Raw genomic sequence first — 26,210 nt, 5'->3', positions numbered from 1 at the left:
ATTTTGTTGATGGCGTCAGAATTTTTCGTTTTCCCCTTCTCTCTCTTCCCCGCGCCCACGGGAGGCCAGATATTATTTGTAGCAAATTACTGTTGTTATCCCAGCTGGCCAAATGCCTGGCAGAACAGGTCCGTTTTGCAGGCCCAGCGGAAACTCTGTATGTCCCGCAGGGCCCTGATCTCACCTGAAAGCCTGTTCCACCAAGTAGGGGCCAGGGCTGTAAAAGCCCTGGCCCTTGTTGAGGCCAGCCGGATTGCTTTGAAAAACAAGCCCTGGAAACAACACCAAAAAAAGCCCACTATATGGTTCGATTATGTGGATGACACATTCACAATTTGGAGCCCCGGAGAAGAAGAACTAAACAAGTTTCTGGACCATATTAACAATATTCATGCGAACATCCAATTTACTATGGAAAAAGAAAATGAGGGAAATCTACCATTTCTAGATGTCTTCATCATCCGCAAACCCAACCAACAATTGGGACACACAGTCTACCGGAAACCTACACACACTGATAGATATCTACATAAAAACTCCAATCATCACCCAGGACAAAAAAGGAGCACAATAAAAACTCTGGTAGATAGCGAAAAAAGAATCTGCGAACCCCACCTTCTTCAAGATGAACTGATTCACCTAAACTGGGTTCTACAGGCCAATAATTACTCTACTACATACATCAGAAGAGCTTCAAGACCAAGAACAAATGACAGGAATGAAAATAAACATCCACCCAAAGGTTTATGTTTTTATGTTTTTACCATACATGTTTTTACCATCCACCCAAAGGTTTATGTTTTATGTTTTTACCATACATCGAGGGAATCTCTGACCGAATAGGGAAATATAACCTCCAAACCTCCAAACAATCTTCAGAATCACCAAGAAAGTTCAACAAATGCTATGTTCAGAAAAGGATAAGAGGGAACTTCTGCAGAAATTTACTGCATACCTTGCAGCTGTGGACAAGTCTACCCAGGGACCATGGAATGCAGCGTCCAGACATGAATTAAAGAACATGAAAGGCATTGCAGACTAATTCAGCCAGAAAAATCAGCAGTAGCAGAACACGTTCTTTTATGAAGATTTTCTTCATAAAGTTTCTCCTACATGTGAGTAAACCCACATGAGTAAACCCACTCATGAGTAAACCCTTGATTATATAAAGCAATGATTCAACAGACAGGAAGGCATCAAATCAATGGATCGGCAAAAAAAATTGAACCGTTTGGAGGAGATAGGTGTGGACAAACATTGTAGTAAAGTGCAGGATCAAAAACATTCTGGAGACATTCTAAATGATTTGTGTGGAAATGCTACTGTCTGAGAGGGGACTACTGAAGGAATTCACACTGCATGACATACATTTGTTAAGGGCTCATGCAAAATCTTTCTTCAGAACACCCCTTGACTTTTGAACCCCATCCTCTACTTGTCTTACCAAAATCTAGCCATGGTGATCCATGCAACGATCACCTCCAAGTTAAACTACTGTAATTTGCTCTACATTGGGCTACCCCTAAGGCTGCTCTGGAAACATCAGCTGGTCCAGAATGCAACAGTGAGGGTCCTTACAAAGACCATGTGTAGACCACATATAGAATCAGCTTCGTCAGCTGCACTGGCTCCACACTGAGAGCTGAATCAGATTCAAAGTTTGTATTAACCTTCCAAGTCCTAAATGCTCTGGGACATTTGTACCTGTGAGATTGTCAGTATTACACTCTGCTAGAAATAATATGTTGGTGGTTCCTGGCCCCAAAAGCATCCAGCTGTCCGTAACCAGAGTCAGAACGTTTTCAGCTCTGGCCTTGGCCAGAGGGAGTTCTCTGTAGAGTGAGACCTGGGCCCTGTGGGTCTTGGCTCAGTTTCACAGAGCTTATAAGACTGAGATTTGACACCAGGCCTGTGGTTGAGGGAGTGATGCTGACTTTGTTTGCATTTTTAGTTGTCTGGTATTTTCTTGGCTTGCCTTCCTTTTTGTTTTTCCTCACTCCCTCCTTCTAGTTGTCCTCCGTGTATTAAATTTTTACTAGGAGTGCCATTTGGATTTAAAGCTGAAATTTAATAATTACTGTATTGATCTTTTAAATCTGTTGTTTAAATTATGATATAAGCTGCTTTGGGCATGTCTACAGTTAGGAAAGAGTGGGCTACAAACAGTGGTGGGATCCAAAAATTTTAATAACAGGTTCCGATGGTGGTGGGATTCAAACAGTGGCGCTGCCACACACACGCACCTCCAATCCCTGTTGGGCAGGGAGGTTGCTTTAGTAACTCCTTCTCAGCACTCAGAAAAAATTAGTAACCACTTCTAGAGAAGTGGTGAGAACTGGTTGGATCCCACCTCTGGCTACAAATCTAATAAAATAAGTTCCTCAGGAGCTGCATTCAGCATCCTTGTTGCAGCCCTTTTGCTATCAGTTGTAAAGACTTTTAAAAATATTCCTGCGGGTTTTTTAATAGAAATTTTGATCTTAGTTTTAAAAATAGAAATAGTGCTGGAAGTTGTATGGAACAGCAGCATAACAGTTATTTATTTCATTTTTGCTGTGAAGTCACATTTGATTTACGATGGCCTCGTGAGGTTTTTCAAGTAAGAGACGCTCTGAGGTGGTAGTCCTTGTATTGTTGGAGGCTTTCACATCCGGACTCAACTGGTTGTTGTGGGCTTGTTGAGCCAGGACTCCTTCCTGGCCCAGATCAGTCACGTTTAAAAGACAAAAAGAAAATTTCCAAAGACTTAGGTTTTAAATAGAGTATTTTTACTGTTCAGATTTTGTTTCTGTACAGGGTGCTCTATGCTAGTCACAATGTACCAGACTCAGATCTCGGTTCTTATACTTTCAAAATGCATACGTCATGATTTTCTTACATACATACCCTCCACCATAAAATCAAATTTTGCTAGTCTAACAGTTTAACACAAACACGAATTTTGCTATGGTAGTTTGTTTGCCCCTTCCATAGGTCAGGCAATAAAACTATTTTCAACCTTTCAATTAAGTTAACCAGTTTCCAACATTCCTGAAGAGGGCTATGGTCCAAAGTAACCTCTTCCAGGATTAAATGATTTCAGATCTTATTCACTAAAAACAGTTAAAATGATTATAGCCATTCTTATAATCTGTGATTTAAATAGAATACATGTTATATACTTTTCATATATTTCACTATCATTTCAGAGTTCATTAAAATATAGAAAAACACATTTTAATTATCTCATTAGATTTTACCTGTCTTCTAACCTTTGAACATTTGTATTTATTAATTAAGTTGCTCTATCTAGCTGAAAATGTATTTTGGACTCTGAGAGATGCTGTTTTTAGTTCTTAATCCTGTTCCAGGATATTATAAATTTGGGTGCTGTGTGGTTTCCGGGCTGTATTATAAATTCCTTAGTGATATTATAAGATCTTACTACTTGTACCTTTGCTGACTTAGTTAATTTTTACTACTGAGAGAGAGACTCCTTGATTTTCAGTTTATATAGATCCCTTATTCTTTTATATCAAATATAATATTCAGGCTATTTTCTGTTCCCATAGGCTTTCCGAGCTGTGTGGTCCAGAAAAGATCTACCAGACCAAGGCCACACAGCCCAGAAAGGCCACAACAACCAGTGGTATCCCTTGGTTCTCTCCCATTCAAATATGTGCCAGGCCTGACCCTGCTTAGCTTCAGAGATTTGATGAGAAGAGGCTAGTGGGGGCATAATACCAGCATAGTAATATCTGAAATAAATAAATACAAATTTAAAAGTGCTGTGGCAGAAAATGCAGATTTCACCAAATTGGAAGCTTCAAAGGATCAATATACCACAATTTACAACCACTATGAAGTTGAATCTGAAGGACTTATTTGGCTGTATAAGCCAGGTTTTATTTCCATATGAGGTCTGCATGGGTAAGGGCACTTTTCTGTTGTCACCTTTAAAGATAACCCCTGATACACACATCCTTTTCTAACAAAATTACTAACTGGGCACCTTTGATACTGAGAAAATGACAGGTCACATGTTAAGGATTCTGTTATAATAAGCTTTACGTGAAATATTCCAGGTTTCATGAGTACAGTTTGTGACCCAATGTACACGGCTTTTCCTACTTATTGCACATGTATTGTGGTTTCTCATCAAATCAGCTATACTTGCATGAACATCTTCACTGCTTCTTGCATCATCGTGATGCAGTTTCTATAAGTGATATTTAATGTGAGCATTTCTGTTGAATTCAGATATTCCCCAGGGCTTTAAGCCGTCATCTTGGTGGCAGTAGGCAGGCAGCAAATAGCTGCCCTAGTTTACAGTCCTCTGTCATTGGGCTTTTTGCCATATCTTTTTTTTTAACAGTCCACGTGCTCTTTTCTGTTTGAGGATTTTCTAACTCGTGACATAAATGGTAATGAGTAGTTGCAATTGCAGAATTTCATAAATAATCCATTGCTGTAAACTTTGAAATAGCATGTAAATGAGATATAAGGATTTTGGCCTTTGTCAAGCGTAAAGAAATTCCTCTTGGCTATTTTAGTGGGGCTGTGCTAACAAAATCTGTTCTACTTTTGCCTACGATGCTTCTGGACCAAAGCTTTGTAAATCCCCTTTCTTGCATAAAATTACTTCCTTGATTGAAATTAATGGAGTTTGGTCTGAGTTTATATGTGAGATTTTATGTGATTGAGTTTCCTCTTCAAAATGCTTGCTGCATCTGTGTAGCCAAACCTCAGTGCTTTGTGTGAACAAGAACATCCGCTGCATTCGTAACCCTTCAGTAATTTTCCTTGCACTCTGTATCAGAATAATACTTTCTTAAGCTAACTTGACACTGATTTTATTTTATCGGGACTTCATTGAAGAGCACCCCATTTTGTGAACCCCATCTTCCAAATCCCATCTTCCTGTAGTCATGAGGCAGGGGGTTGGGTGGAGCCTCATAAGTAGAATAGCCTAGCCCTAGGGCCTCTCTTCATCTGAATTTAGAACTGCCTGGGGTTTAATCCTGCTTGCATCGATTTGGCCCTGCCATGAGAGCATAGCCCTGGCAAATGGAAAATAACAGTTTTAAGCATAGAATGGCCTGTTCCCCTAAGGGGCTGTGCAACAAAATGGCAGTGATTATGGCTAAAGTAATGGTAGAAGAAAATGTATGCTCAGTCTAATCAAGCTGAAGGTTGGAGCTCATTTTAGAGTCTGTACAGGTCATCATGACAACAGAGAGGTCATATTTGCAAACCCACTGAGTCTACTCAGCAACATCCAGTAATGTGCTCCACGATTAAAGACATATCTGACCCCTCAAAAAATGCTGGTAGAACCCTGAGCAACTCGTTATACCCAGTTTTTAGAGCGCTATCAAGATAAAATTGATTGTATGTGATCAAATTTGGAATCCACTTTAAACTACAGAAGCCACAAATACTAATGAAATTTCACCTTGCCATTCCCATTCTTGAAGTTCATGCAACCTGAGAATGTGGACAGAACTCTTGGCTATGTGAGATCCCCCCCCCCCCCGCATATTGGCTGGTTGCCTTCAAAGTTTTCATCTGCTGGAAAAGAAGTGGGGTGGTTTTACATCTGCCTGGTAAACCAGTGATCAAAGTAGGGTGGAATAAGAAACTGGGGTTGTGGATTGCTCTATCAGTTTATGATTACATATATTTTAAAGTGGATTTTGAACAAAAACAAGTCAACCTAATTAGAACAATTTTTCTTGTTCTGCATGGATTCTTTCTTCACTACTTTTGTATTTGAGAGAGCTAAGGATCAGTGTTTGCATTCAGTTTGGCTCCTGTGATAAATGTTCTAGGACAAAGCACTGTCATCAGCCACAATACATAAAAAGACTAAGTTGGCAAGTCAATTGCGGCTATTTTTAGCCCTTTGTAATCAGACTGTATAGTCTGATGTTAAGCTCTGTCTTCCCAAGCCTTTCTTTGCCAACTCCTTCGGTTTTATCCCCTTGCCCCTAGCAATGTCTTGCTATTCAATTTAAGATGAAGCTTTGACTGTCATAAGACACTTCAGTTTTAGGAGCATTATATAAAGGTTGCCTGAAGCTGAACAATGTAAACTAAATTAAAGGATAATTCTGAAGTAGAGAGGGACACTATTGCAGGGAAATTCTGTACTAGGTTTGTGCTGAACTTAGACAGGGTAATGATTGTTCGTTACTCCCCTCCTCCCAAAAAAGCCACACTATATATGAGGCTGTCATTTGCAACACAGTTTATAGTTATATATAGATGTAAGATACGGGTGTTGGTACATTGGTTGAGAACCAGCGAAGCAGAGAGATTTGCCACAGGCTAGGAGGCCCACCTTCAAAGTCCCACTCTGCTGTAGTTCCCTGTATGAACCTGGGCTAGTTTCATATTCTCAGCCTCAGCTTCCCCACATGATTCTGGTAAAGGTACAAACTAGAGGTGGAAGCATATGTTCCTTCCTGGGCGCCTTGGAGGATAGATAGGATAAAAATGGACTATGTAGCTATAAAAGAATATTCAAATAAATGGCAGCTTTCCCTTTACAATTTGTATTTATATTATATTCCCAAATTTATATTTGGGATATCTCAAATACAAAGAAGCTTTAGAATTTTTTCTTTGAGGCAAATGCATGAAAATGCAGAAAAATGTACAGCACAGGACAAGCAACTTATACCTTCAGCTACTTCACTAAATTATCAGTCCATCCATTAAACAGATGGTGCATTTGTCCAGTGCTGTGTTTCTAAACTAAGTTGTTAGCAACAAGCTTCAGAGTGTTACTATTGTGGGCACTACTTGAGGGGGATAGTAACCACACTGACAGAGCAATCGTAAACAGAATTACACCTTTCTGAATTCAGTGAAGACAATGAGTTTGGCAGGACATAACTTTGTTTGGGATGGTACTTATTGGTCACCTATGGGGAAACTGTTAGACAACATTTGTCCCTCGGGTGTAAGGAGAAGAAAATGCAAACCAGACCTCTGGCCCCAGGGAGTTACATTCAGAGGTTTCACCAGTTAACAGTTAAATAAGGAATGAATAAAGGCATTAATTGGCTTGAGTGGTATTAAGCTGACATTCTTTGGAAATTTGTGCATAAATGCTGCCATTCTTATGGAGTTGGCACAAGTTCAAAAATTCTCCATTTCAGCCAAGTCACCAACATTGCTATTAATACTATGAACAGTGTAGTTCAATGTATTGTCGAAGGCTTTCACAGCCAGACTCAACTGGTTGATGTGGGCTTTCTGGCCACAGTCAAAAACATGGCTCTAACAAAGTCATAACGATCATATTTTTTTAAGGCTAATGGTGTTTTAGCAGGTAGATAAAAGATTTATGATAAAAATATAATGGTTTGTTAATCTTCCATTAACATGACACATGTTAGTATTCTCCATTGTAGAACTTTGGCAATATATAGGTTGTTGTCAGATCTGTTCTGAATTTAGACTATCAACATAATCCAACATAGAGAGGCCAAATTGCCCTCTTGATGTGGCACAGGCCCATGCTGGCAGATTTGCCCTTCCCAGGGCACTTACCCCTGCAGAGGGGCAGAACCGCTGGAGGGGGGTGCCAAAGTCGTCCAGAATGATTAGTCCCATCGGCACAGCAAGGATGTTCCAGAGGTGTTCCTGGGGGTGGAGCGGATTATAGGCAACTTCTACCCAGGCTTTCATGCCATGAGTCCCTTGACCAATGCCCTGGACTTATGCCACCTGGAAAAGGTGGCATAAGTCAATCTAGTGTCATGGAGGGCTTTCAGGCATACCTGCTAAAGAAACATTTGGAAGGAGGCCATTATTAAAAGTTTAAAATATCCTAGTCTCTGTTTTCACTCTGGCCCTTTCCATACCTATTCCAGAAACACGGGTGCAAACCAGGATATGTGATCATGGTGCAGCCCTAGAGCTGTTTGCATGGCTCTGGGTGGGTGACCCCAGAACCAATGCGGCTGGCCAACATGCCTTTGCACAGGGGCGCATCAGCTGTCACCCTATCTGCAGCCGGCCATGGACAACCCCCTGCAGCTACACAGATGTCTCTAGACGTCTATGCTCTCCTGCATGGCCACACAGGAGAGAGGCGGGGAGGGCACCACAAATAAGGTGGGGCTGGTTAATACATCTCCCACGCAGGGCCCTTCACTCACCACTGGCTCCAACCTGGCCTTTTACAAAATGGGGGGGGAGATGAAGAAGAACAGGAATTTTAGATTGTACTTAACATCCTTCATGCCGAGACAAAACATAGGGGTGTAGGACTGGGTAAGTGAAGCCCTATCAAGGATGATATGGGGGAAGGATATTTTGGGTATAAGGGAAAATACATAAAGATTTTCTAATCTCTCTGCTAGAAGAAGGAGTATTCTTTGGATTTTATTGAAATATTAATCGCTAGTGTGACTCCACTATGGTTGTCTCCAATTGAAGCTTTTAGTAGAAAAGTGGTAAATATGCAAGAAAAATGGCTGAACCTCCAAGATGACAAATGTGAACTTAGACCTATGAAGGATTTAAAAGATACAGTTTTGCAAAGAGCTCCAAGCGGACCTTTATACATTAGGTGAGTGGGCTAAAAAATGGCAAATGCAGTTCAATGTAGCAAAATGTAAAGGGATGTAAATAAGGGCGGGGGGATCCAAACTTCAAATACACGCTACATGGGTCAGTGCTATCAGTCACAGACCAGGAAAGGGATTTGGGTGTCTTGGTTGATAGTTCCATGGGTCTCGGAAGCTGTTGAGTGTATAGAGCCTTGCTGTATAGCATTGTTGCACTTGCTTTGAGTTGTATATATGCACTTTATTGTTTATGCACCTTTTAAGCACATAAAAAGCAGTGGATGCAACGCGTTTTGGGATTGTGTATTAGCATTAGTTTTAACGTTGCATCAGTTGACTTTCTTATATATATATATTTTTTTTATTGAGGGCTTTTTATGTTCACTTCACTCCCATCCCCGCCAAGGGCTCCTGGGGCGTTGTACAGCAGGTAAAAAGCAAATAAACACAGAATTCAGTAAAAAAAACGTTAAAAAAAGCAGCAGCCGAACAATATTTTAACAATAAAAGAAATAGGGAATTGCCACAAGTGGCGTCCAGCAGCATTTAATTTTAAAATTCCCTCCCCACTCCCCACCCCACCCCCCCCAGAGGGAGGCATAGTGGTCTTCATTGGTTGTGGCAAATCCACTCCAGATGTCAGGGCTCGGACGAGGGCCAGAGGAGGGCCAGGATGGGGGGGGCACCTACATCCCAGCGGCCAGTGCCTCCAGAAGGCCTCGGGCTGGAACAGCTCCGTCTTACAGGCTCCTCTTGCCATGGAACTCACTGAGGTCCCAAGCGAGGGCCCTGGACCGCTTGGAGGGAGAGCGTTCCCCCAGGCAGGGGCCAGAGTCATTGGAAGGCCCTGGCAGTCTCGTGCGAAGAGCCAGCTGCACTCTCATTGAGGGGCCAGGGACCACTCAGGTAAATTGGCCTCCAACCGAACGGGAGAGGCCGTGCAGGGACTTATCACGGGGTGATGCGGTCTCGAAGATACCGACATGGTCCCAGGCCGCGTAAGGGCCTTAAAGGTTACTACCAACACCTTGAAAAATGATCCGGAACTCTACTGGAAGCCAGTGCAGCCATGGCGTAATAGGCAGAAGCTGGATATGGTCCCAGAGTGGCTTACCTGTCAGCAAACCTTGGCGCCGCCGCATGTTGGGACCAGTTTTAATCTCCGGATCAAAGCGCCAAGGGAAGGCCCGCGTAGAAGCCCGAGAAGTTGGCTACAAATAGTCCAATCTGGGAGATGACTGTTGCGTTGGATCACGGGTGGCTAAGGGTCCGCTTTGGGAGAGGAAGGGAGCCAGCCGTCCGGGCCTGTCAATGGAGGTGGAAAAAAAAGCAGCCCGGAGTTGTGGCTGGGCCACCTGGGTCTCCATTGAGAGAGAGACAAATCCAGGTGGACCCCCCAGGCTGCGGACGGAGGGGTCGGCGCCAATGGCGGCCCCTCCCCACACCGGGCGGCTGGAAAAGCCCTCTCTCGGCCAAAGAGTCAGGAGGATCCTCCGTCTTCGATGGGTTCTAGTTGTAACCTGCTCTGTCGCCAGAAATCCTTAAACCAGCAACCGCTTCCAAACAGTGCTGTAGAGCCGCAGGAGCGCTTCTCCCCCCTCCATCAACAGAGATCGAGCTGAGTGTCATCTGCATACTCTGATGACAAATCAGCCCAAAATCTCCGCACCAGCTGAGCAAGGGGTCGCATACTTAGATGTGTTAAACAACAGCGGGGATAGCCATAGCGCCCCCTGGGGTACACCGCACTGAAGCGGGCACTTCCGGGAGGCCTGATCCCCGCACCTCACTTGCTGACTCCGACCCTGGAGCAACGAGGCTATCCATTGAAGGACAGTGCCCCGCACTCCAGAGGCTGCCAGGCGGTGGGTCAAAAGGTCATGGTCGACCATATCAAACGCTGCGGTAAGATCTAACAACACCAGCAGCGCCGATCCGCCTCGGTCAAGCTGGATACGGAGTGTATCTGTGACGGCGACGAGAACAGTCTCCGTCCCATGCCCAGCACGGAAGCCGGACTGGAAGGGGTCGAAGGAGTTGAGTTGACATTCCCATATCTAGTTCCATGGGAATGTCAACTCAATGCATGACAGCTGTGAAAAAGGCAAACTCTATGCTGGGGATAATTAGGAAAGGAGTTGATAATAAAACTGCAAAGATTGTCATGTCCTTATGTAAAGCAGTGGTGCGACCGAACTTGGAGTACTGTGTTCAGTTCTGGTTGCCACATCTCAAAAAGAATATCGAAGAGATAGAAAAAGTGCAGAGAAGGGCAACGAGGATGATTGAGAGATTGGAGCACCTTCCTTATGAGGAGAGGCTGCAGCATTTGGGACCCTTTACAGTGGTGGGATTCAAATATTTTAACAACCGGTTCTGGTGGAGGGATTCAAATAATTTTGAACAAACTGGATTTGTTTACATAGCTCCCCATTTTAACAAACCAGTTCTGGCCGAAGATGCGGGTGAACCCTGCTGAAATCCTCTGCAACACCCACTGATGATGGAATGCAGTTGGTGCTAGATCAAAGTATCAAATCAGAGTACCAAATCAGGCTTAATGATTTAGTACCTACCTTCAAAGCCCTAAATATTCTGACGCCATCATGTTATGGAGCATTCATATTCACGTTTATTCATGTTCACGTCTGCAGAGGAGGAGGGAACCGCACCGAGGTGTGGCTCCCTGAAGTCTGCATCGCAGTGCAGCTCAATTTAAAGCCTCCCTCTCTGTCTCTTGGATCAATTCCGAGATGCCACATGCCCCCCGGGGCTGACCCAAGGCTCACAATCTACCTATCACAATGCAGTACAACGATCTCATTAAACCCACCCCCAAAATCCCCTATACTAGTTTTTCTGTTAGTTTCAGCGGTTTGAAGCAACAGGTAATTAAGCAATGGTTATTTCCAGCGGGAACAACAGTTATTTCCAGCTAACAGTATTTTTATACTAGTGTACCCATAAGTGATTCTCACATGTTAAGGCTACTTCCTCTCTTCTTGCACGTAGGTTCACCACTTCTTCTTTCCTTGCAAGCGCTCAGCATCCGTTTCAGTAAACAACTTCTAAAATAGCTAGGGCAAAGTTAGCTAGGGCAAAGTTTGACCTCATATCTGAAGCACATATATCTATGAACACCTCACAACTTATCAATATTTTCCATAACAATCATATCTGTGGAACCACTTCTCCCAGTATGCCCCCCCCAAAAAAATTCTACAATCAGCTGACAAAAACCTGCAGGTGATCCCTGGCCCAAAATCTATCCAGCTGACCTCAACCAGAGAGGGATTTCTTGGCCTTGGCCGCAGCCTGGTGGAACACCCTGTCAAAGGAGTCCCCAGCCCTGCAGGGCCTGTAAGACAGAGCTGTTCTAGCAGGCCTATGGTTGAGGCAGCAACAGTTCCATCTAGAGGCCTCCCTCCTTCCATCCTCTTCTTCCCATAATTTTTCTATGCAAACTGTGGGAATTTTAATATGTAATCTATTGAGATTTGCCAGCTTTGGGATATGTTTTATTGACATGTCAAGTTGCTGGATCTATTATTTCAGAGTATTGAAATGGTACTGTTTTATGTTGGAAGCTGCCTTCAGACCATGAGGGGATGTGTGACTTATAAATAAAATAAATAAATATGTATTCATAGTGTAGTACTTTTTGAAGCTAGATCAAGAAACGGATGGATTTTTTTAGCCTTAGAGTGCATTTGCTAGTGACATTTTTATTGTAATCTCAAACATCTCTGTCCAACTGTCTGAAAAGATTGCAGTTGATCAGCATGTAATGAGTCACTACAAATTATTACTGCTTACTATTGCTTAGACAAATACCACTAGTGACAATGAAGCTGTGAGACAATAGAAGAAACAGGATAGCATGAGATGATTGGTTTGCATAAGCATATCGAGGGGAAATAGTCCCCGAAGGCAACACCTCATCCAGGTGCCCCCTCCACCCCTGTGCTCAGGGATGGGACTTGGGGGCAGGGCTTGGTCTGAGCCCTGCCCGCCATCTCTCTGCGGGCTGACTCCTGCCATCCCCAGGGCCTGAGGAGGGCAAAAGTCAGTCTGCACAGAGATCAGGTTGTGGGGGCAGGGCGTGCCTCTCTGCATGCCAGCTTCTGCCATCCCCAGGCTCTGGGGAGGGCAAAAGCTGACTGGCATGGAGGCCAGCCCCTGCCTCTCTGCAGACCAGCTCCTGTTGTCCCCAGGGCCTGGTGAGGGCAAAAACCAGTCTGCATAAAAGCTGGGGGTGGGGGCGGGGCTCGCCTCTCTGCAGGCTGGCTCCTGCCATCCCCAGGACCTGGGGAGGGCAAAAACCAGCCTGCATGGAGGCAAGAGGTGGGGCTTGGTGGTGTGCAGCTGGTGCACATGCCACTTTGTCATGTGGGGGGCACCGGGCTCCCAGTGTCCCCCCATTTGATTGAAAGGTGTGCGCCCAGGGACATTGGTAACCCCATATCCCTATAATTTAGTAGGGTGGGCTAAACCCATGGCACTCTAGATGTTCTAGGACTATAATCTACCATCTATTGTTCTGGCCAGCATGGCCAATTGGTGGGAATTGGCCATGCTGGCAGGGGCTGATGGGAATTGTAGTACATGAATGCCATAGGTTCGCCACCACGGCTATAGCCTGTACATCTCTGGCAGTTTGCCTATGTATTTGCAATAAATCATTATCACTCTTGACATTTTTGGAACTGTGGGAAATGGTCTCATGTTGTCACTGAGGAATAAAAGGAACTGCTTTCCACAGCAGTGTTTTCTGCACCAGGGGCTTTTGGGCAGGTACCTTAAGTGACATACATAAACTCTCTTTCTTGATTATTTCCATTTGCCTGAAGATTCTTCTCTTGTTCCTTGTATGTAAATTCACAGTTGTTTTAACATATAAAAACTTTTTATTGTTGCAAGTTGGGTATATGAAGGCTTCTCCATTATTTCAGATTTGCAAACTAGTTATTGCTATCTTTTTATGGACCATGTGGACTAAAATTTGCTTATGACTTATCTAATATAAGTACTTTCAATGAAGTTTTTACTCATTGGGATAGTCTTGTTTATTTTTTATGTTTATTTATTTATAATTTGATCTTTAACAAATATGTTTCACAAATATTGACCAAATTAGTATTAAATATTTACTAGCAGTCAAACCTTTCTCCTCATTTACTAGTTTAACAAATGTATACAACATTTTGAAACCTTATGCCTCTTCTTGACCTTTATACTTGGTAGCTGATCTGTGTTTGTGTCTTCTTTAGTTCTTTTTACCATTTGTTCACAGCTGTACCATCTTAATCTGTTTCTTCATTTGTATTAAACTTGATCACTTTCATTCCATCAAATGTGTTTATAAAATGCACTGGATTGTACTGGATTGCACTGGAATATCATCATATCTTTTTGCCTCATTATCTGCTCAGTAAGTCTAAAAGACATGTTACATCCTATCACTGTCCAAATTAATTTCTGAATGTTTGCAATCCTTCTTAAATACGCCAAGCAGTTATATAATGTTTTAGAATAAACTATTTTAAATCATTTTATGACAATTTGTCTTATTTCCATCTTTCCCCAAATTATTGGTCAATTTAAAAATGGCAGTCTCTAGTATTCACTGTCCATTTGTTGCAGCTAAGGGTGTGTCCCCTCATTTCCTTTTCATCAGAGTGCTATAATTTTCTAGAATGTTTGGAAATTTTGGAGGGACACTTAGACAAGATCTTTAAGAAAAATCCAAGCATGTTATACTGATCTGTTTGTTTTAATAAAATATTTTACCCCACCTTTCTATCAAGTAATGTTTCTGCAAAAAGTATTGCAATAAATCTTAACCCCAATATATAATGATAGTCTAGGTATTAAGTATGTCACATGGAAAAAAAATAATCCTTTGCCTCTTATTTTAGCTTCTCAAGTCACATGAATGGCTGTTCTGTTCAAAAAATTTTAGTTAAATGTTCGCTTAGGTACTTTGTATGGTTCACAGGCAGTTGCTGTTAATCACTAATGTATTAATTAATTATTATAGGCCGAACTCTACTGGAAAAGCTGTCTAGCCAGCAGGAAAATGCACCACAAGAGGAAGCTGAGAAGCTTTGTTCTTGGATCATTGCAATGGGTCTACTTCTCCCCTTCAGTGATTGTTTCAGAGAACCATGTAGTCAAAGTGCACAACAAAGTGCACCAACCTTTGATGTAAGTCACTGTATAAGTCTTGGTATTATTTATAAGACATGTTTGAATTAATTCATATATTCATATGTATGATGGACAGCTGCCAAGTGATGGAGCCTTGAGTGACAGGAGAATTGAAAAGAAAAAAAACAGTTAGCAGTTGAGAGAATCTATTAGAAACTTACAGTTGAAAATTGCCTGTTGAAGCTGATAGTTGGGGCTAGTATCTGAAGAAAGGATGAAGAAGGATGATGTGTGAGGGAAGTGATTTGAGTTCCATTCCTTTTGGGAATAGCTCCAAAGGAAAGGGAGCAATCCCTAACCAGTTTTAGGGAGGAAAATGTTGTGTTTTATTCCTGACTCCAGAAATAATATAATATGATTTATTGCAAAATTCTCAGAAAATATACTTTTTCAGTATTTTCAATTTAATTTTTTATATGCCATAGTAACTAGTGCATGTGTGTGTGTGCAAACTTAGGCCAAAGATGTGAAATACACATGCCAAAGTTAAATAACCCTCCTCCTGTGCTGTGTTTAAACAGAAAAAAAAAAAAAAAAAAAAAAAAAAAAAAAAAAAAAAAAAAAAAAAAAGAAGCTTGTTCCTCTTTCATGTTTCTTTTTTTAGAAAAATTATTAGCAGAAAGATTAGAAATATACAATATATAAACAATAAACACAAAAAATCTATAAATGTGACTGATGTCCTTAATACATTCAAACATTGCTATTACATATGTAAAAGGAAGATATATATATATGAACAAAATTCATGGCACTTCCTACTAGCAGAATACATATTAACATACAGTTTTATCTTCAAAGAATATATCAAATTTTTAGAATCAAACTTTAACATTGCAGGTACATAGATAAGTTCCTATAGTCCTTATCAATGTGTAAAAAGTTCACAAGTAATTCCCAAATCTGTAAGAATTTTTCAATCGTATTAGCTCTTATCAAATTAGACAGTTTATCATAAGATGCATACTCTAGAAGTTGTATCAGCCAGTCTTCCATTTCTTCGCAAATTGTATTCTCGCTGCCACTACCATATATTTTTAAAAAGTGTTTCAACACTTCTTTCAATTTTTTTTCTATTATATTCAGCAGAAACACTTCAGGCTTAGACAGGACTTCTATATTAATTTTTTTAATATTACAATAAATCTTTATGCCAGTATTTTTGGCTTACCTCACAATTCCACCATAGGTGCATAAATGAACCTTTTTGAGCATGGCATTTCCAGCATAAATCAGAACAATTTTGATACATCTTCGCTAATTTAGTCGGATAGAGATACCAGCTATGGAGGATTTTAAAATAATTTTCATTCAGTCTAATTGCCTTGGTGAATTTAGGTCTCTTCAACCAAAATTCTTCCCATATTTCTAAACTGATTTCCCTATGTATAGCATCTCAAACATGTGATATGTGATAAAAAACAGATTAACCAAGTAAATATGCTGACACTATCAAATAACACAGTGAAGCATAGAATCATGGAGATGGCAGATAATATCGAAGAAACTGTTGTCGATCACTTAAAAGAGTGCAGGGTTTTTTCTTTGCAAGTTGATGAAAGTACAGACATATCAGACAATGCCAATCTAATTTGTCTTGTGAGATACAATTTTGACAATACAACTCACGAAGAATTTCTCTTTTGTAAACCTCTGACAACATAAACAACAACTGAAGAAATTTTTAATTTGATTGTAAATTATATCAAGCAAAAGGGCATTGAATGGAAGAAATGTGTAGGGTTGAGTAGCGATGGAGCTTGCGCAATGGCAGGTGCGTGTACTGGACTTTTTCTGAAGATCAAAGCCGTAGCACCAGACTGTGTATGCATTCACAGAGAAGCACTGGCCTTTAAAAAATGCCATTGCTTTTAACTGCAACTATGCAAGAGTGTGTAAAATTTAGGAACTTTATAAAATCTTGTCCATTGAATTCAAGAATATTCTCTAACTTGTGCAAAGAAATGGGGAGTGAACATGAACATCTTCTTTTACACTGTGAAGTGTGATGGTTATCAAGAGGGAATGTTTTAAGAAGACTTCTTCAAATAAAAGAATAAGTTTTAATGTTCTTAGACCATCTCCCAGTGCCTAGGGATGTAATATTTGAACCCAAAGACGGATTTCATGATGTCAATTGGCTAATCAAGGTATCCTACCTTTGTGATGTTTTTGATTTTTTTTTTTGAATAATTTAAACCTGACATTACAAGGTAGCAATATGATTGCATTTAAAGTGCAAGAGAAGGTGGAAGTTGCAATTAAAAAACCCTAACCCTAAAAAACTCAATCTGTGGTCCATCATGTTAAAGCAGGGAATTACAAAGCTTTTACAAAGCTAACAGAATTACAGAAAGAGTATAATTTGAGTTCCATGCTAGATGGCATTCTCAACTGTTATCAAGGAACTGCTAGGACTGCAGACAAGGCTGAAGGAATATTTCCCCCCAATCAGCAGCAACAAAACATGGATAAGGAACCCTTTCAAGAATATAAGAACATAAGAACTTACATTCTTATGTTTTACATAGACTCTGTCTCATTCCGCACATGCAGAATAATGCACTTTCAAACTGCTTTCAGTGCTCTTTGAAGCTGTGCGGAATGGCAAAATCCACTTGCAAACAGTTGTGAAAGTGGTTTGAAAATGCATTATTTTGCGTGTGCGGAAGGGGCCTCTGAGACAGCATTGCCAGATTCAGATAATGAATCTATAATTGAACTGTCGTGTGATATGGCACTCAAAGACATCTTCAGCAGAATACCGCTAATGGATTTTTGGCTGTCTTGTTGCCAGGAGCATCCAGTTTTAGCAGAAAAAGGGGGGAAAATTCTAATGCCTTTTGTCACGACCTATAAGTATGAATAAGGCTTTTCAACAGTGGTTTTTCTAAAAAATAAATATAGAAATTGCTTGGAAGTCGAACCAGATTGAAGAATAAAGTCACCTTTTTCTCCAAACCTGAAGTTTCTAGTTAATAACAGCATCACACTTCTCATTTATAAATTATTTGGTTTTGTAATGAATTATTTAGTTTGATTTTTTTACATTTTTGTAAGAATAAATGCTTTTTTATAATAATAATCAATAAAAAACTCTATGGACATTCAAATTTGTTTTATTTTACTAATAAATATACCATAAAAATTTTAGTGGTTCATGGAGGAGACGTATTAAAATAACCGGGCCATGGAAAAAGAGTTTGGGAAACGCTGCTATAGGGAAAGGTGAGGCTGTTATTTGCAAGTAAATGCTGGTGCTTACCTGTGCCAGTGCAGGAGTGGCATTCATCTTGGCACTGCATTGCTGGGCCACCTTTAAGGTTGGTAGGACAGGTAGAAACACTGCTGTCCTAAGAAAACAGATCTGCTCCAGCCACCATGGGTTTGTCTGGTAAAACATGCGTTTCACTTAAAATGCCTTTTCTTCTTTTGAGGACTCCCTTTTTTAAATTCAAATGTAATTTAAGATTTCCCTGAGCAAACTAATCCTTACATTGTGATTGGTAGCCAAAATATTTATGCCAGCACTCTTTGAAGTCTATGTTATTTTATGGGTAGAAATAAAGATGGATTTTGCAAGTCACTAATTCAGCAAATATGAAATCTGTAAAAAAAATTTTTAAATCCAATATTTAAAAGAAGCATTGTAAAATATGCTTTGGAAGCAATATCTTTGGAACTTTAAAAGATCTTATGTTAGCATTTTATTTTTGTTTTGTAAATAACTACAGCAAGATCAGCTTTATACTTGGGCTGCAGTCAACCAACCCACACATTCATCAGATTACATCGAAGGGCGATTTCCAAGGAGAATTCCATCAGTGTGGCCACCGCCAAAGCCTCCAGATGAAGAGCAGACAGTGAAACAAACAGAAAAAGGTAAACCTTCAGATATAGACAGAATATATTGTTTATATTGGAATTAGTGCATTATCAATTGTTTTTATCTTGTGATTAGAAGGCCCAGAGTACCTCAACGAAAATATGGAAACAGGTTTATTTATATTCACAAACTTAACGTTGTACAGTATCTTATTGCTATTTCATGTGACTCTATAGTTCTTTTTTCTCACTTTTCTCATTACTTTTCTGTTTCAATTGATTTCTCAGAAATCCAAATCTACATTCTACAGAAGATAGAAATTTGAGTATCTTTAGGACACTATTTTGATACCAATTTGATATTTGTTCATTAGACATGATTACTTAAAATATTTCCAAGTGCTCATAATAAAAGCCCCCCCCCCCAAAACCCCAATACTATGCTGATACCATTAAAATGCAACCCCAACTTTCATAGTCACAGTGTGTCAAAAATTCAGTGTTTCAATTTCCCCAAACTTTCCCAATAGGTGGGATTTTTACCACTAGGCCAGAATGGAAGTGCTTAATTGGAACTTTTGAGGCAGATAATTTCAGAATCTAGGAGAAAACATTAAAGAAACTTGCCATTTTTACTGGTGAGAAGTATTGTTGATAAAAATTAACAGTAAATTAATTTATTAGTGTGAGAAGTTTCTTACATTGTTCATTTGTATACTGAATTCTGAATGTGAAACTGTTTAATTATTTGTTTCAAGGAAAAATTTGGTTTTTAAAAATATAATAAAAAAGCCGCTTCTAAGGCACCTCTTCCTCACATTGCATCTCATTAACGGCGGTTTGGGAATTTGGCAAAAACACCGCCCCCAGGCCCTGCCCATTCGGCACAGTGGGCTTGAGCTGGCGTTAAGCAGCCAAGCTGCTGCCCTCGGCGCTTTGGCCAGCCCATCCTATCACGCCCGGCGTTTTCCCAGTGCGCTCGGAAGCGCACTTGTTGGGAAATGCTGGCTGGAAGCCTTACTGCCGCGGCTAACGGCAGCAGCTTGCTACCAAGGCTTCCCTCGGCTCCCTGTACTTCTAGCCTTTATGTCCCCGGGCCTCCGATTAGCGTCAGCCAAGGCCTGGGGACACTTCCTGGCAAGCAGCGGGGCCAGAAGCGTTGTGGGCGGTCCCCAGACCCCGCTGAGTATTGGCGCCCGAGGCTTGGCGAGGGGACACGCCGGTTTGGTCACCGAGCGCTTCCGGCTCAAGGGCGCCGGCTGCCCGGCTCAAGTTTTCTAGAACCATCCGGGTCTGGATCGGTCCTAAGCGTACATCGAGTGGCATCGAATGCGCCGACCCGGCGGCATTCGTCATTCATGCGGAAGCGCAGCCGCAATAGGAGAGAATATGAAATGATCAGGACACTAGCTTGGGATTAAAGCTAAAGGTAAAGGGACTATGGATACCCGCCAGGCAAGTGCAGAGGGATTGGTACTAAAGTAACCTTTATCTTTGCAAAATCCAGGGAGGAAAGTATGGCCATCTGCAATGACCACTTTCTTATTTATTTGAAAATAAATATATGTGCAAAATACTGTTGGATGTTGTGGGTTTTCTGAGTTGTATGGCCATGTTTCAGTAGAATTTTCTCCTGACATTTCGCCTGCATCTGTAGCTGGCATCTTCCTCTGAAGATGCCAGCCACAGATTCAGGTGAAAAATCAGGAGAAAATACTACTGGAACATGGCCATACAACCCGGAAAACCCACAACACCCTAGTGATTCTGGCCATGAAAGTTTTCAACAATACATAAAATACTCTTTCTTTCTTTCTTTCTTTCTTTCTTTCTTTCTTTCTTTCTTTCTTTCTTTCTTTCTTTCTTTCTTTCTTTCTTTCTTTCTTTCTTTCTTTCTTTCTTTCTTTTTTCTTTCTTTCTTTCTTTCTTTCTTTCTTTTTAAAATATATATTGCTGCCCTCTGCAATTTAATTCCAAACTTCTTTTAAATTTTTTTCCACAAAATTATATAGTCAAAAGTTCCCAAAAAAAAAGCAGCTCTTTGAAGGGCTATAATGGTCCCTGAGGAAGAAATCCTCATAAGTATTCAGAATGTAGGATCTCCAGCTTAATCTGTCTGTCTTGTGAACAACTTCTAAAATTTAATTTGAAAACTCCTAAAGAATTTGGAAACAACTGCTAAAACTCCCTCTCTTACTCCTTGCTTTCTTAATTCCTTTCCTTTTTCCTCTCTTAGATATCTATACTGCATCTAATTTCTAAGGTACTGGTCACTTCCACTCATTTTACTCTTCTCTCTGTGACCATTTTAGGATTTGATTCTGTTTCTTTTGCTGGGAATGGAAAAGTCAGGTTGGCAAGGAGGTTTTAAAAATAAACCTAGCTAGTAACAAGATAACTGAAATGAGAAAATTTAGGATGTTGAGGAAACAAGTTAGGATATCTTTGTAAAGAGTAGGAAGTATCTGATGTAATTAGAAGACAGGTATTGATTCTTTGGATAAGTACTGAGATAGAATTCACTTAGCAGTCACTGCTTAGCTGAATAAACATAAGCTTCTTGAAGTACTATTTCTTAAGTTGAAGGAGTTAGGAACAAACACACAATTTCTCCCAGGTTTCTTCTTTAGAGCAAGTTAGGGATTACCCCTTCTCTTAGGAACTGTTTCCAGTAGAAATGGTTAGACCGGGATTGCCCCCTTTGCATGGGAGCTATTATCTTAAGGGAAAGACTCTCAAATTACTCCCCTCACACACAAGATTTTTCTTGATCCTAAACAAATATGTTCCTCTCACTCCAGCTGGCAGCCTCAACTGTGAGTTTTCAAATGTCAGTTTATTTGAAGGTCTCTCATAACTACCACTTTAAGGTGAATTCCTTTTTTTGAACCTCTTGTACCAAATGTTCCATGACTGGGACAACTCATCATTATACAACTGTCTGTCACAGTTACCCCATCAATTAATGACCCCCAAAGCATCCTTTCATTAACAGACTTGCCCAGATCTTGTGAACGGAAGGCCATTGCATAATTCATCTCATGTTGGGTCTTCCTCAGTCATTTTAGGTTCTAGATAGGGTTCAGACTTGATTTGTTCTAGAACCCACTTATTTGGGTTTTTTTGGCAGTCCACAGTATCCATAAAATTCTCCTGTAACATCACATTTCAAATGAGTTAACTTCCTTTCTGTCAGCTTTCGTCATTGTCCAACTATCATACCCATACATAGTAATAGGGAATACTGTGGTATAGATAATCTTGATCTTGGTTGTCAGCATCCTAGGTGAGGCTAAGAAGCATAAAGCTGAATCCTGTAAGAAACAATCACTACAATCTCCCTTCTACCTTAGGGTTTTACTTCATACTCTAACTGCCTCTTGCTGACAGACCAATGTAGAAAGGAATGGAATTGGGGTATGGAGAGGTACAAGTTTTATTCCTATACTGGAATGAAGTTTTGTGAGATTTTGGGTGCTGTTGATCCTCTGCACCCCCATCCTCACATATTTAGCCATGAAAGGTGGTATGTAAGGGTGGGTAAGTTGTCTATTTTCAGCCCATAAAGACGTAATTTGGTTCTGATAGATGTATTTGCACATCTCAACGGCTGCCATTTTAAATTAGAAATAATATAACTTATTCTATGTATTGAAATTGGCCTCTTTGTGTCACCTCTGAAACAAGTCCTTTTTTATTTTGATTATCTCTTCAAGCTCAATGTTCTTTTGGGAATTGTTTGTTAGTTGTTATGGGTAGCTGTGGCACTGTACCCTGGAGGCTGCTAGTTCCAGAACTATTCTTCTTTAGAATTGGTTATCAAGGCTTGTTAGAAGGTCTCTGAGGATTGTCGAATGGTCTATGTTAACCTTGTTTTTTAACTAAACATGCACAGTTCTTTTTCTCACAGATGTTGCACAGTAGACCTTTAATCATTTTGGATCTTTTACATTTGATATTAATTCCTTATGTTATAACAGTTTTGTCCCAGAATTGTACATTGTTATGAGTAGAAATCTATAACACCCAAAATGTAGTCTTTGTAATTACCAAAACAATTACCACAGTTTGAGATTCTAATGTGGTAATATATTTCTCATTTGATCAGCTAATAGATCCTTAATTTTCACCTTAATGTTCCCACCTATGATCCCCCCCCCCCCCCCCCATTTTGTGAGCCAATTGAAAATGATTCAAATCTGTTAAACCTTATTTTCTGAAGTTAGGCTCTATATCTTATCAAACCTCCTAAACAAACACTTAGGTAGGACCTTTAGAGCAGTGGCCTGGGGTAGCATTTATATGTTGTTGGATGATATTACCAAAGGCAGCAAGACTGAAGTACAGTGGAACCTCAATTTTCATTGCCTTTGGTTTTCATTGGTTTCTGTTTTCATCTATTTTTTCAGTGTTAAATTTTTCTCAGTTTTCATCGATTTGCCTTGGTTTTCATCGATTTGCAGTAAGGTGCAAGTATGGTTTCCTGGAGAAAAAATCACTCCAGACAAAGCTGTTGCAGGTTGTGTCTGTAACACTTGTTTAATAGATTGCCAATGTCTTGCCCCATTTCAGACAAAGCTTAAAGAGGCGTCAGAAACAGATCTCTTTAGACAGCCACTGGCATAATGCCCATTGGGAAAGGTGGGCAGCTGCCCAGGGCATCACCTTGGGGGGGCATGAAATGCTGGGTTCGTTTTGGGTATTTTTTAGTGGTTTCTTCATTTTGGCCTGCAGGGGGCGCATTTTTTAGGCTAGTGGCACCCAAATTTCAGCGTACCATCAGGAGACTGTCCTTATGATACCCCCCAAGTTTGGTGGGGTTTGGTTCAGGGAGTCCAAAGTTATGGACTCCCAAAGGGGGTGCCCCTACCCCCATTGTTTTCTTCCAATGGGAGCTTGAATAGAGGAGATGGGGGGCTACAGTAGCCTTGAGGGGTCCATAACCCTTTGGCCCCTTCAGAACCAAACTGCACCAAACCTGGGGGTTATCATTAGGGAAGTCTCCTTATGAGACCCTGAAAGTTTAGAGACTGTGCCTTCAGAAATGTTGCCTCCCCAGCCTGCCACAGCCCCCCATTGAGCAGGAAATGCAGAAAACCCAATGCAGAACAAAAGATTCTTGGAGCAGAATTCTCGGGGATGTTCTTGGGGAGGGTATTCTTGGACGTATCAGCACACACTGTGGGCAATTTCAGGGTATCATCCTGGAGACTGTCGAAAACTTGATGGCACCCCAAGTTGTTTGGTGTGCAGTTTGGTTCTGGGGGTCCAAAGTTATGGACCCTCAAAAGGGTAGCCCCCATCTCCTTAGGGAAAAAATGGGGGGATGGGGCACTAACTTTGAGGGTTGAGCATAATCCTTTCGACCCCTAAACCAAACTGCATTGCACTGAAACTCTTGAGGGGTACCCATAAGGACAGTTTCCCAGATGACCCTGAAGCCCCTGGTCTGTGCCGATACATATATCCTAAAAAAACGCAGCCCCTGCAGGCACCAAATGTCCTGGTGCAAAAAATTTTGGTCATGATTGGAGTGGCACACCGAGGGGGGGGGGGCATCCAACTCGTGGCCTTTTGCCTCCATAGGGGCTACAGGTGCCTTGCTCAGGGCTGCCTCTGTTACATGCCCTTGTATGTGGACGAGCTTCTCTGAGGTGCGACATTGGTCCACTGGCTCTGAAGTTGATCCTAGTGTTATTTTTTTGTTACTGTTTTCAGTGCATTAAACACTATAGTTTTATTCCACCAAAATGTGCTTCTTTGGTATGTTTTTTTGGAGTGCCTTCCTGAACAGATTAATTGGATTTCCTACACTTGATTCCTAGGGAAAAGTTTGCCTCAGTTTTCATCGGTTTCGGTTTTCATCGATTCTTTTTGGACGGATTACCAACGAAAACTGAGGTTCCACTGTATTCAGTTGGCAGCAATTTACTTGTGCCCTATATTATTATTTTCCTCACACAAGGCTAGTCCACAGAAAGCAGAAAAGGGGGTACTGATAGGGCTGTGAATCCAGATAAAGCCAAACTGAAAACAAATTCAAAAAAGCCATTTTGACTTTTTAAAGTTTATTTTTGACTGGAAAATTGCAGTGGTATAAGGAAGCAGAAAAGCAGATTTCAAAAAATGTTGATTGGGAGGGGGAATGATTTTTGGCCACCTAAGCCCGACAGCCATTTAAAAAATTGGATGAAATTACTCTTCCTCTCCCTTTCTCCCTCATTTACTTGCTGGACACTGTCGCCAAAGTTCACTTGGGCTCAGAAGCAGCAGGTGGTAGAGAGCTGATTTGGAATTTTTTGGGATCATAAAAAAAAAAGCTGGGGGAAATGGTACATGCTTCTACGTAGCTTTTTGGGGATTTTTTTCCATATTTAATGGCAGATGGGCTAAATATTTTGAGCCTCAATTGTACTGTTCATGTGAACACACTTGTTGATAAGGATTTAATAATTCATCATTAGCTTTTATGGTACATGTAAATATAAATAAATAAATTACTGTTCAGTGTGAGTAACTGTGATCATATTTTTACATGCATGCTAAAAGAAAATGCACAAGGTAAGTAATGAAGTACATGGTACAGTTTTTAATGCCTTTTCTTAAATTGTATGCACACAAAAACTGTGTATTAGTGCCAGTCAGTAGCATGTATTCAGTGATCCATGGACCTCATGAAGTGGAACTTTCTTCAGCTCTCTGAAAACCCTAACTTTCTCTCTAGGGGGTTGCATAGAGGGTAAAGTAGGAGTCTGCAATGGGAGGGTGGAATTTGCAACAATTGCTTCCCTAACTAGATTGGTTGAATGCATACTAATGTTTTATTCCAGACAATAGTATAGACCCTAGAAAACTACTTGCTGGCCCTCACCCCCTCATTGATGACATGAGACAATAGAAAAGGGGTTCAGCTAATTTCATTGGTGGATAAAGAGGTGGCTTCAGGGCAGTTGCATTGAGCAACTTGGATTGTTTCCAAATTTGTTCTCGTTAAGGTGTCACAAGACTGTATGATTAGAGACTGGCCACCTCTGAGTAGGAAACTAATCTCTGGCTGTTGAAAGTGGAGATAAAATGCTGCCTAGATTTCCATGTGCTTCCATTTGCCCCACTGAAAACGCCCACTAAGAACATTACTCTAAGCATAAAAGACAAAAGCAATTATAGCAGAGTGTTTGAAAAAATAATTACTGAGAGGGATGAAAATACCCATTCATTACAGGCTATACCCAAATCAAGTATATGTAACTTGATGCACGGTAAGTTCTGGTTAGATTTTGTAATAAAATTAAAAAGACCAATCACTTGAATAGTGTGTCTGCAGATGAACTATAAAACTGTTAAAAATTTGAAAAAGTTAAAAAAAATCATTTCATGGAAGGAATAGACTGCATTGGTAAATTTTGCAGCCTTTATTGCTGGTGGTACATAGGGCTTGGGTGTACTACGTCCAGTTCCTGTTTCTAATCCTGGCTTACCTGCAGGGAATGGGATGCAGGTAGTTTGCAGTGGGCGGTTGCTGAGGCCTAGTGCCCTTTTCCGCTTGTGAATTACAATAAGTCATAGGATGAGGTTGGGTTCAGCTCACACCTGACCAGCGTGTTCTGGCTTTAA

At 40.8% G+C, this 26,210-nt stretch overlaps 1 protein-coding gene across 3 annotated transcripts in view; it reads left to right on the top strand.

Annotated features, from left to right (window-relative positions):
- Positions 1 to 26,210, top strand: part of FMN2 (formin 2) — a 103,394-nt gene that overhangs the window by 10,839 nt on the left and 66,345 nt on the right. For 2 of the 3 annotated variants that reach the window (XR_007243578.1, XM_048485567.1), the window contains exons 2-4: positions 14,602 to 14,768; positions 18,506 to 18,653; positions 25,146 to 25,157. Coding sequence is in view for 2 of the 3 variants with exons in the window: in XM_048485567.1 (XP_048341524.1) it covers positions 14,602 to 14,768; positions 18,506 to 18,653; positions 25,146 to 25,157 (327 nt within the window). In the remaining variant the exon portion in view is untranslated. The remainder of the gene's footprint in view (positions 1 to 14,601; positions 14,769 to 18,505; positions 18,654 to 25,145; positions 25,158 to 26,210) is intronic. The other variant, XM_048485575.1, reaches the window with a different exon arrangement.

The sequence above is a fragment of the Sphaerodactylus townsendi genome, linkage group LG01 (assembly GCF_021028975.2).
Source record: "Sphaerodactylus townsendi isolate TG3544 linkage group LG01, MPM_Stown_v2.3, whole genome shotgun sequence".
Taxonomy (NCBI): domain Eukaryota; kingdom Metazoa; phylum Chordata; class Lepidosauria; order Squamata; family Sphaerodactylidae; genus Sphaerodactylus; species Sphaerodactylus townsendi.
Note: the sequence above shows the minus strand (reverse complement) of the source record. Positions and strands in the feature narration are given on the sequence as shown.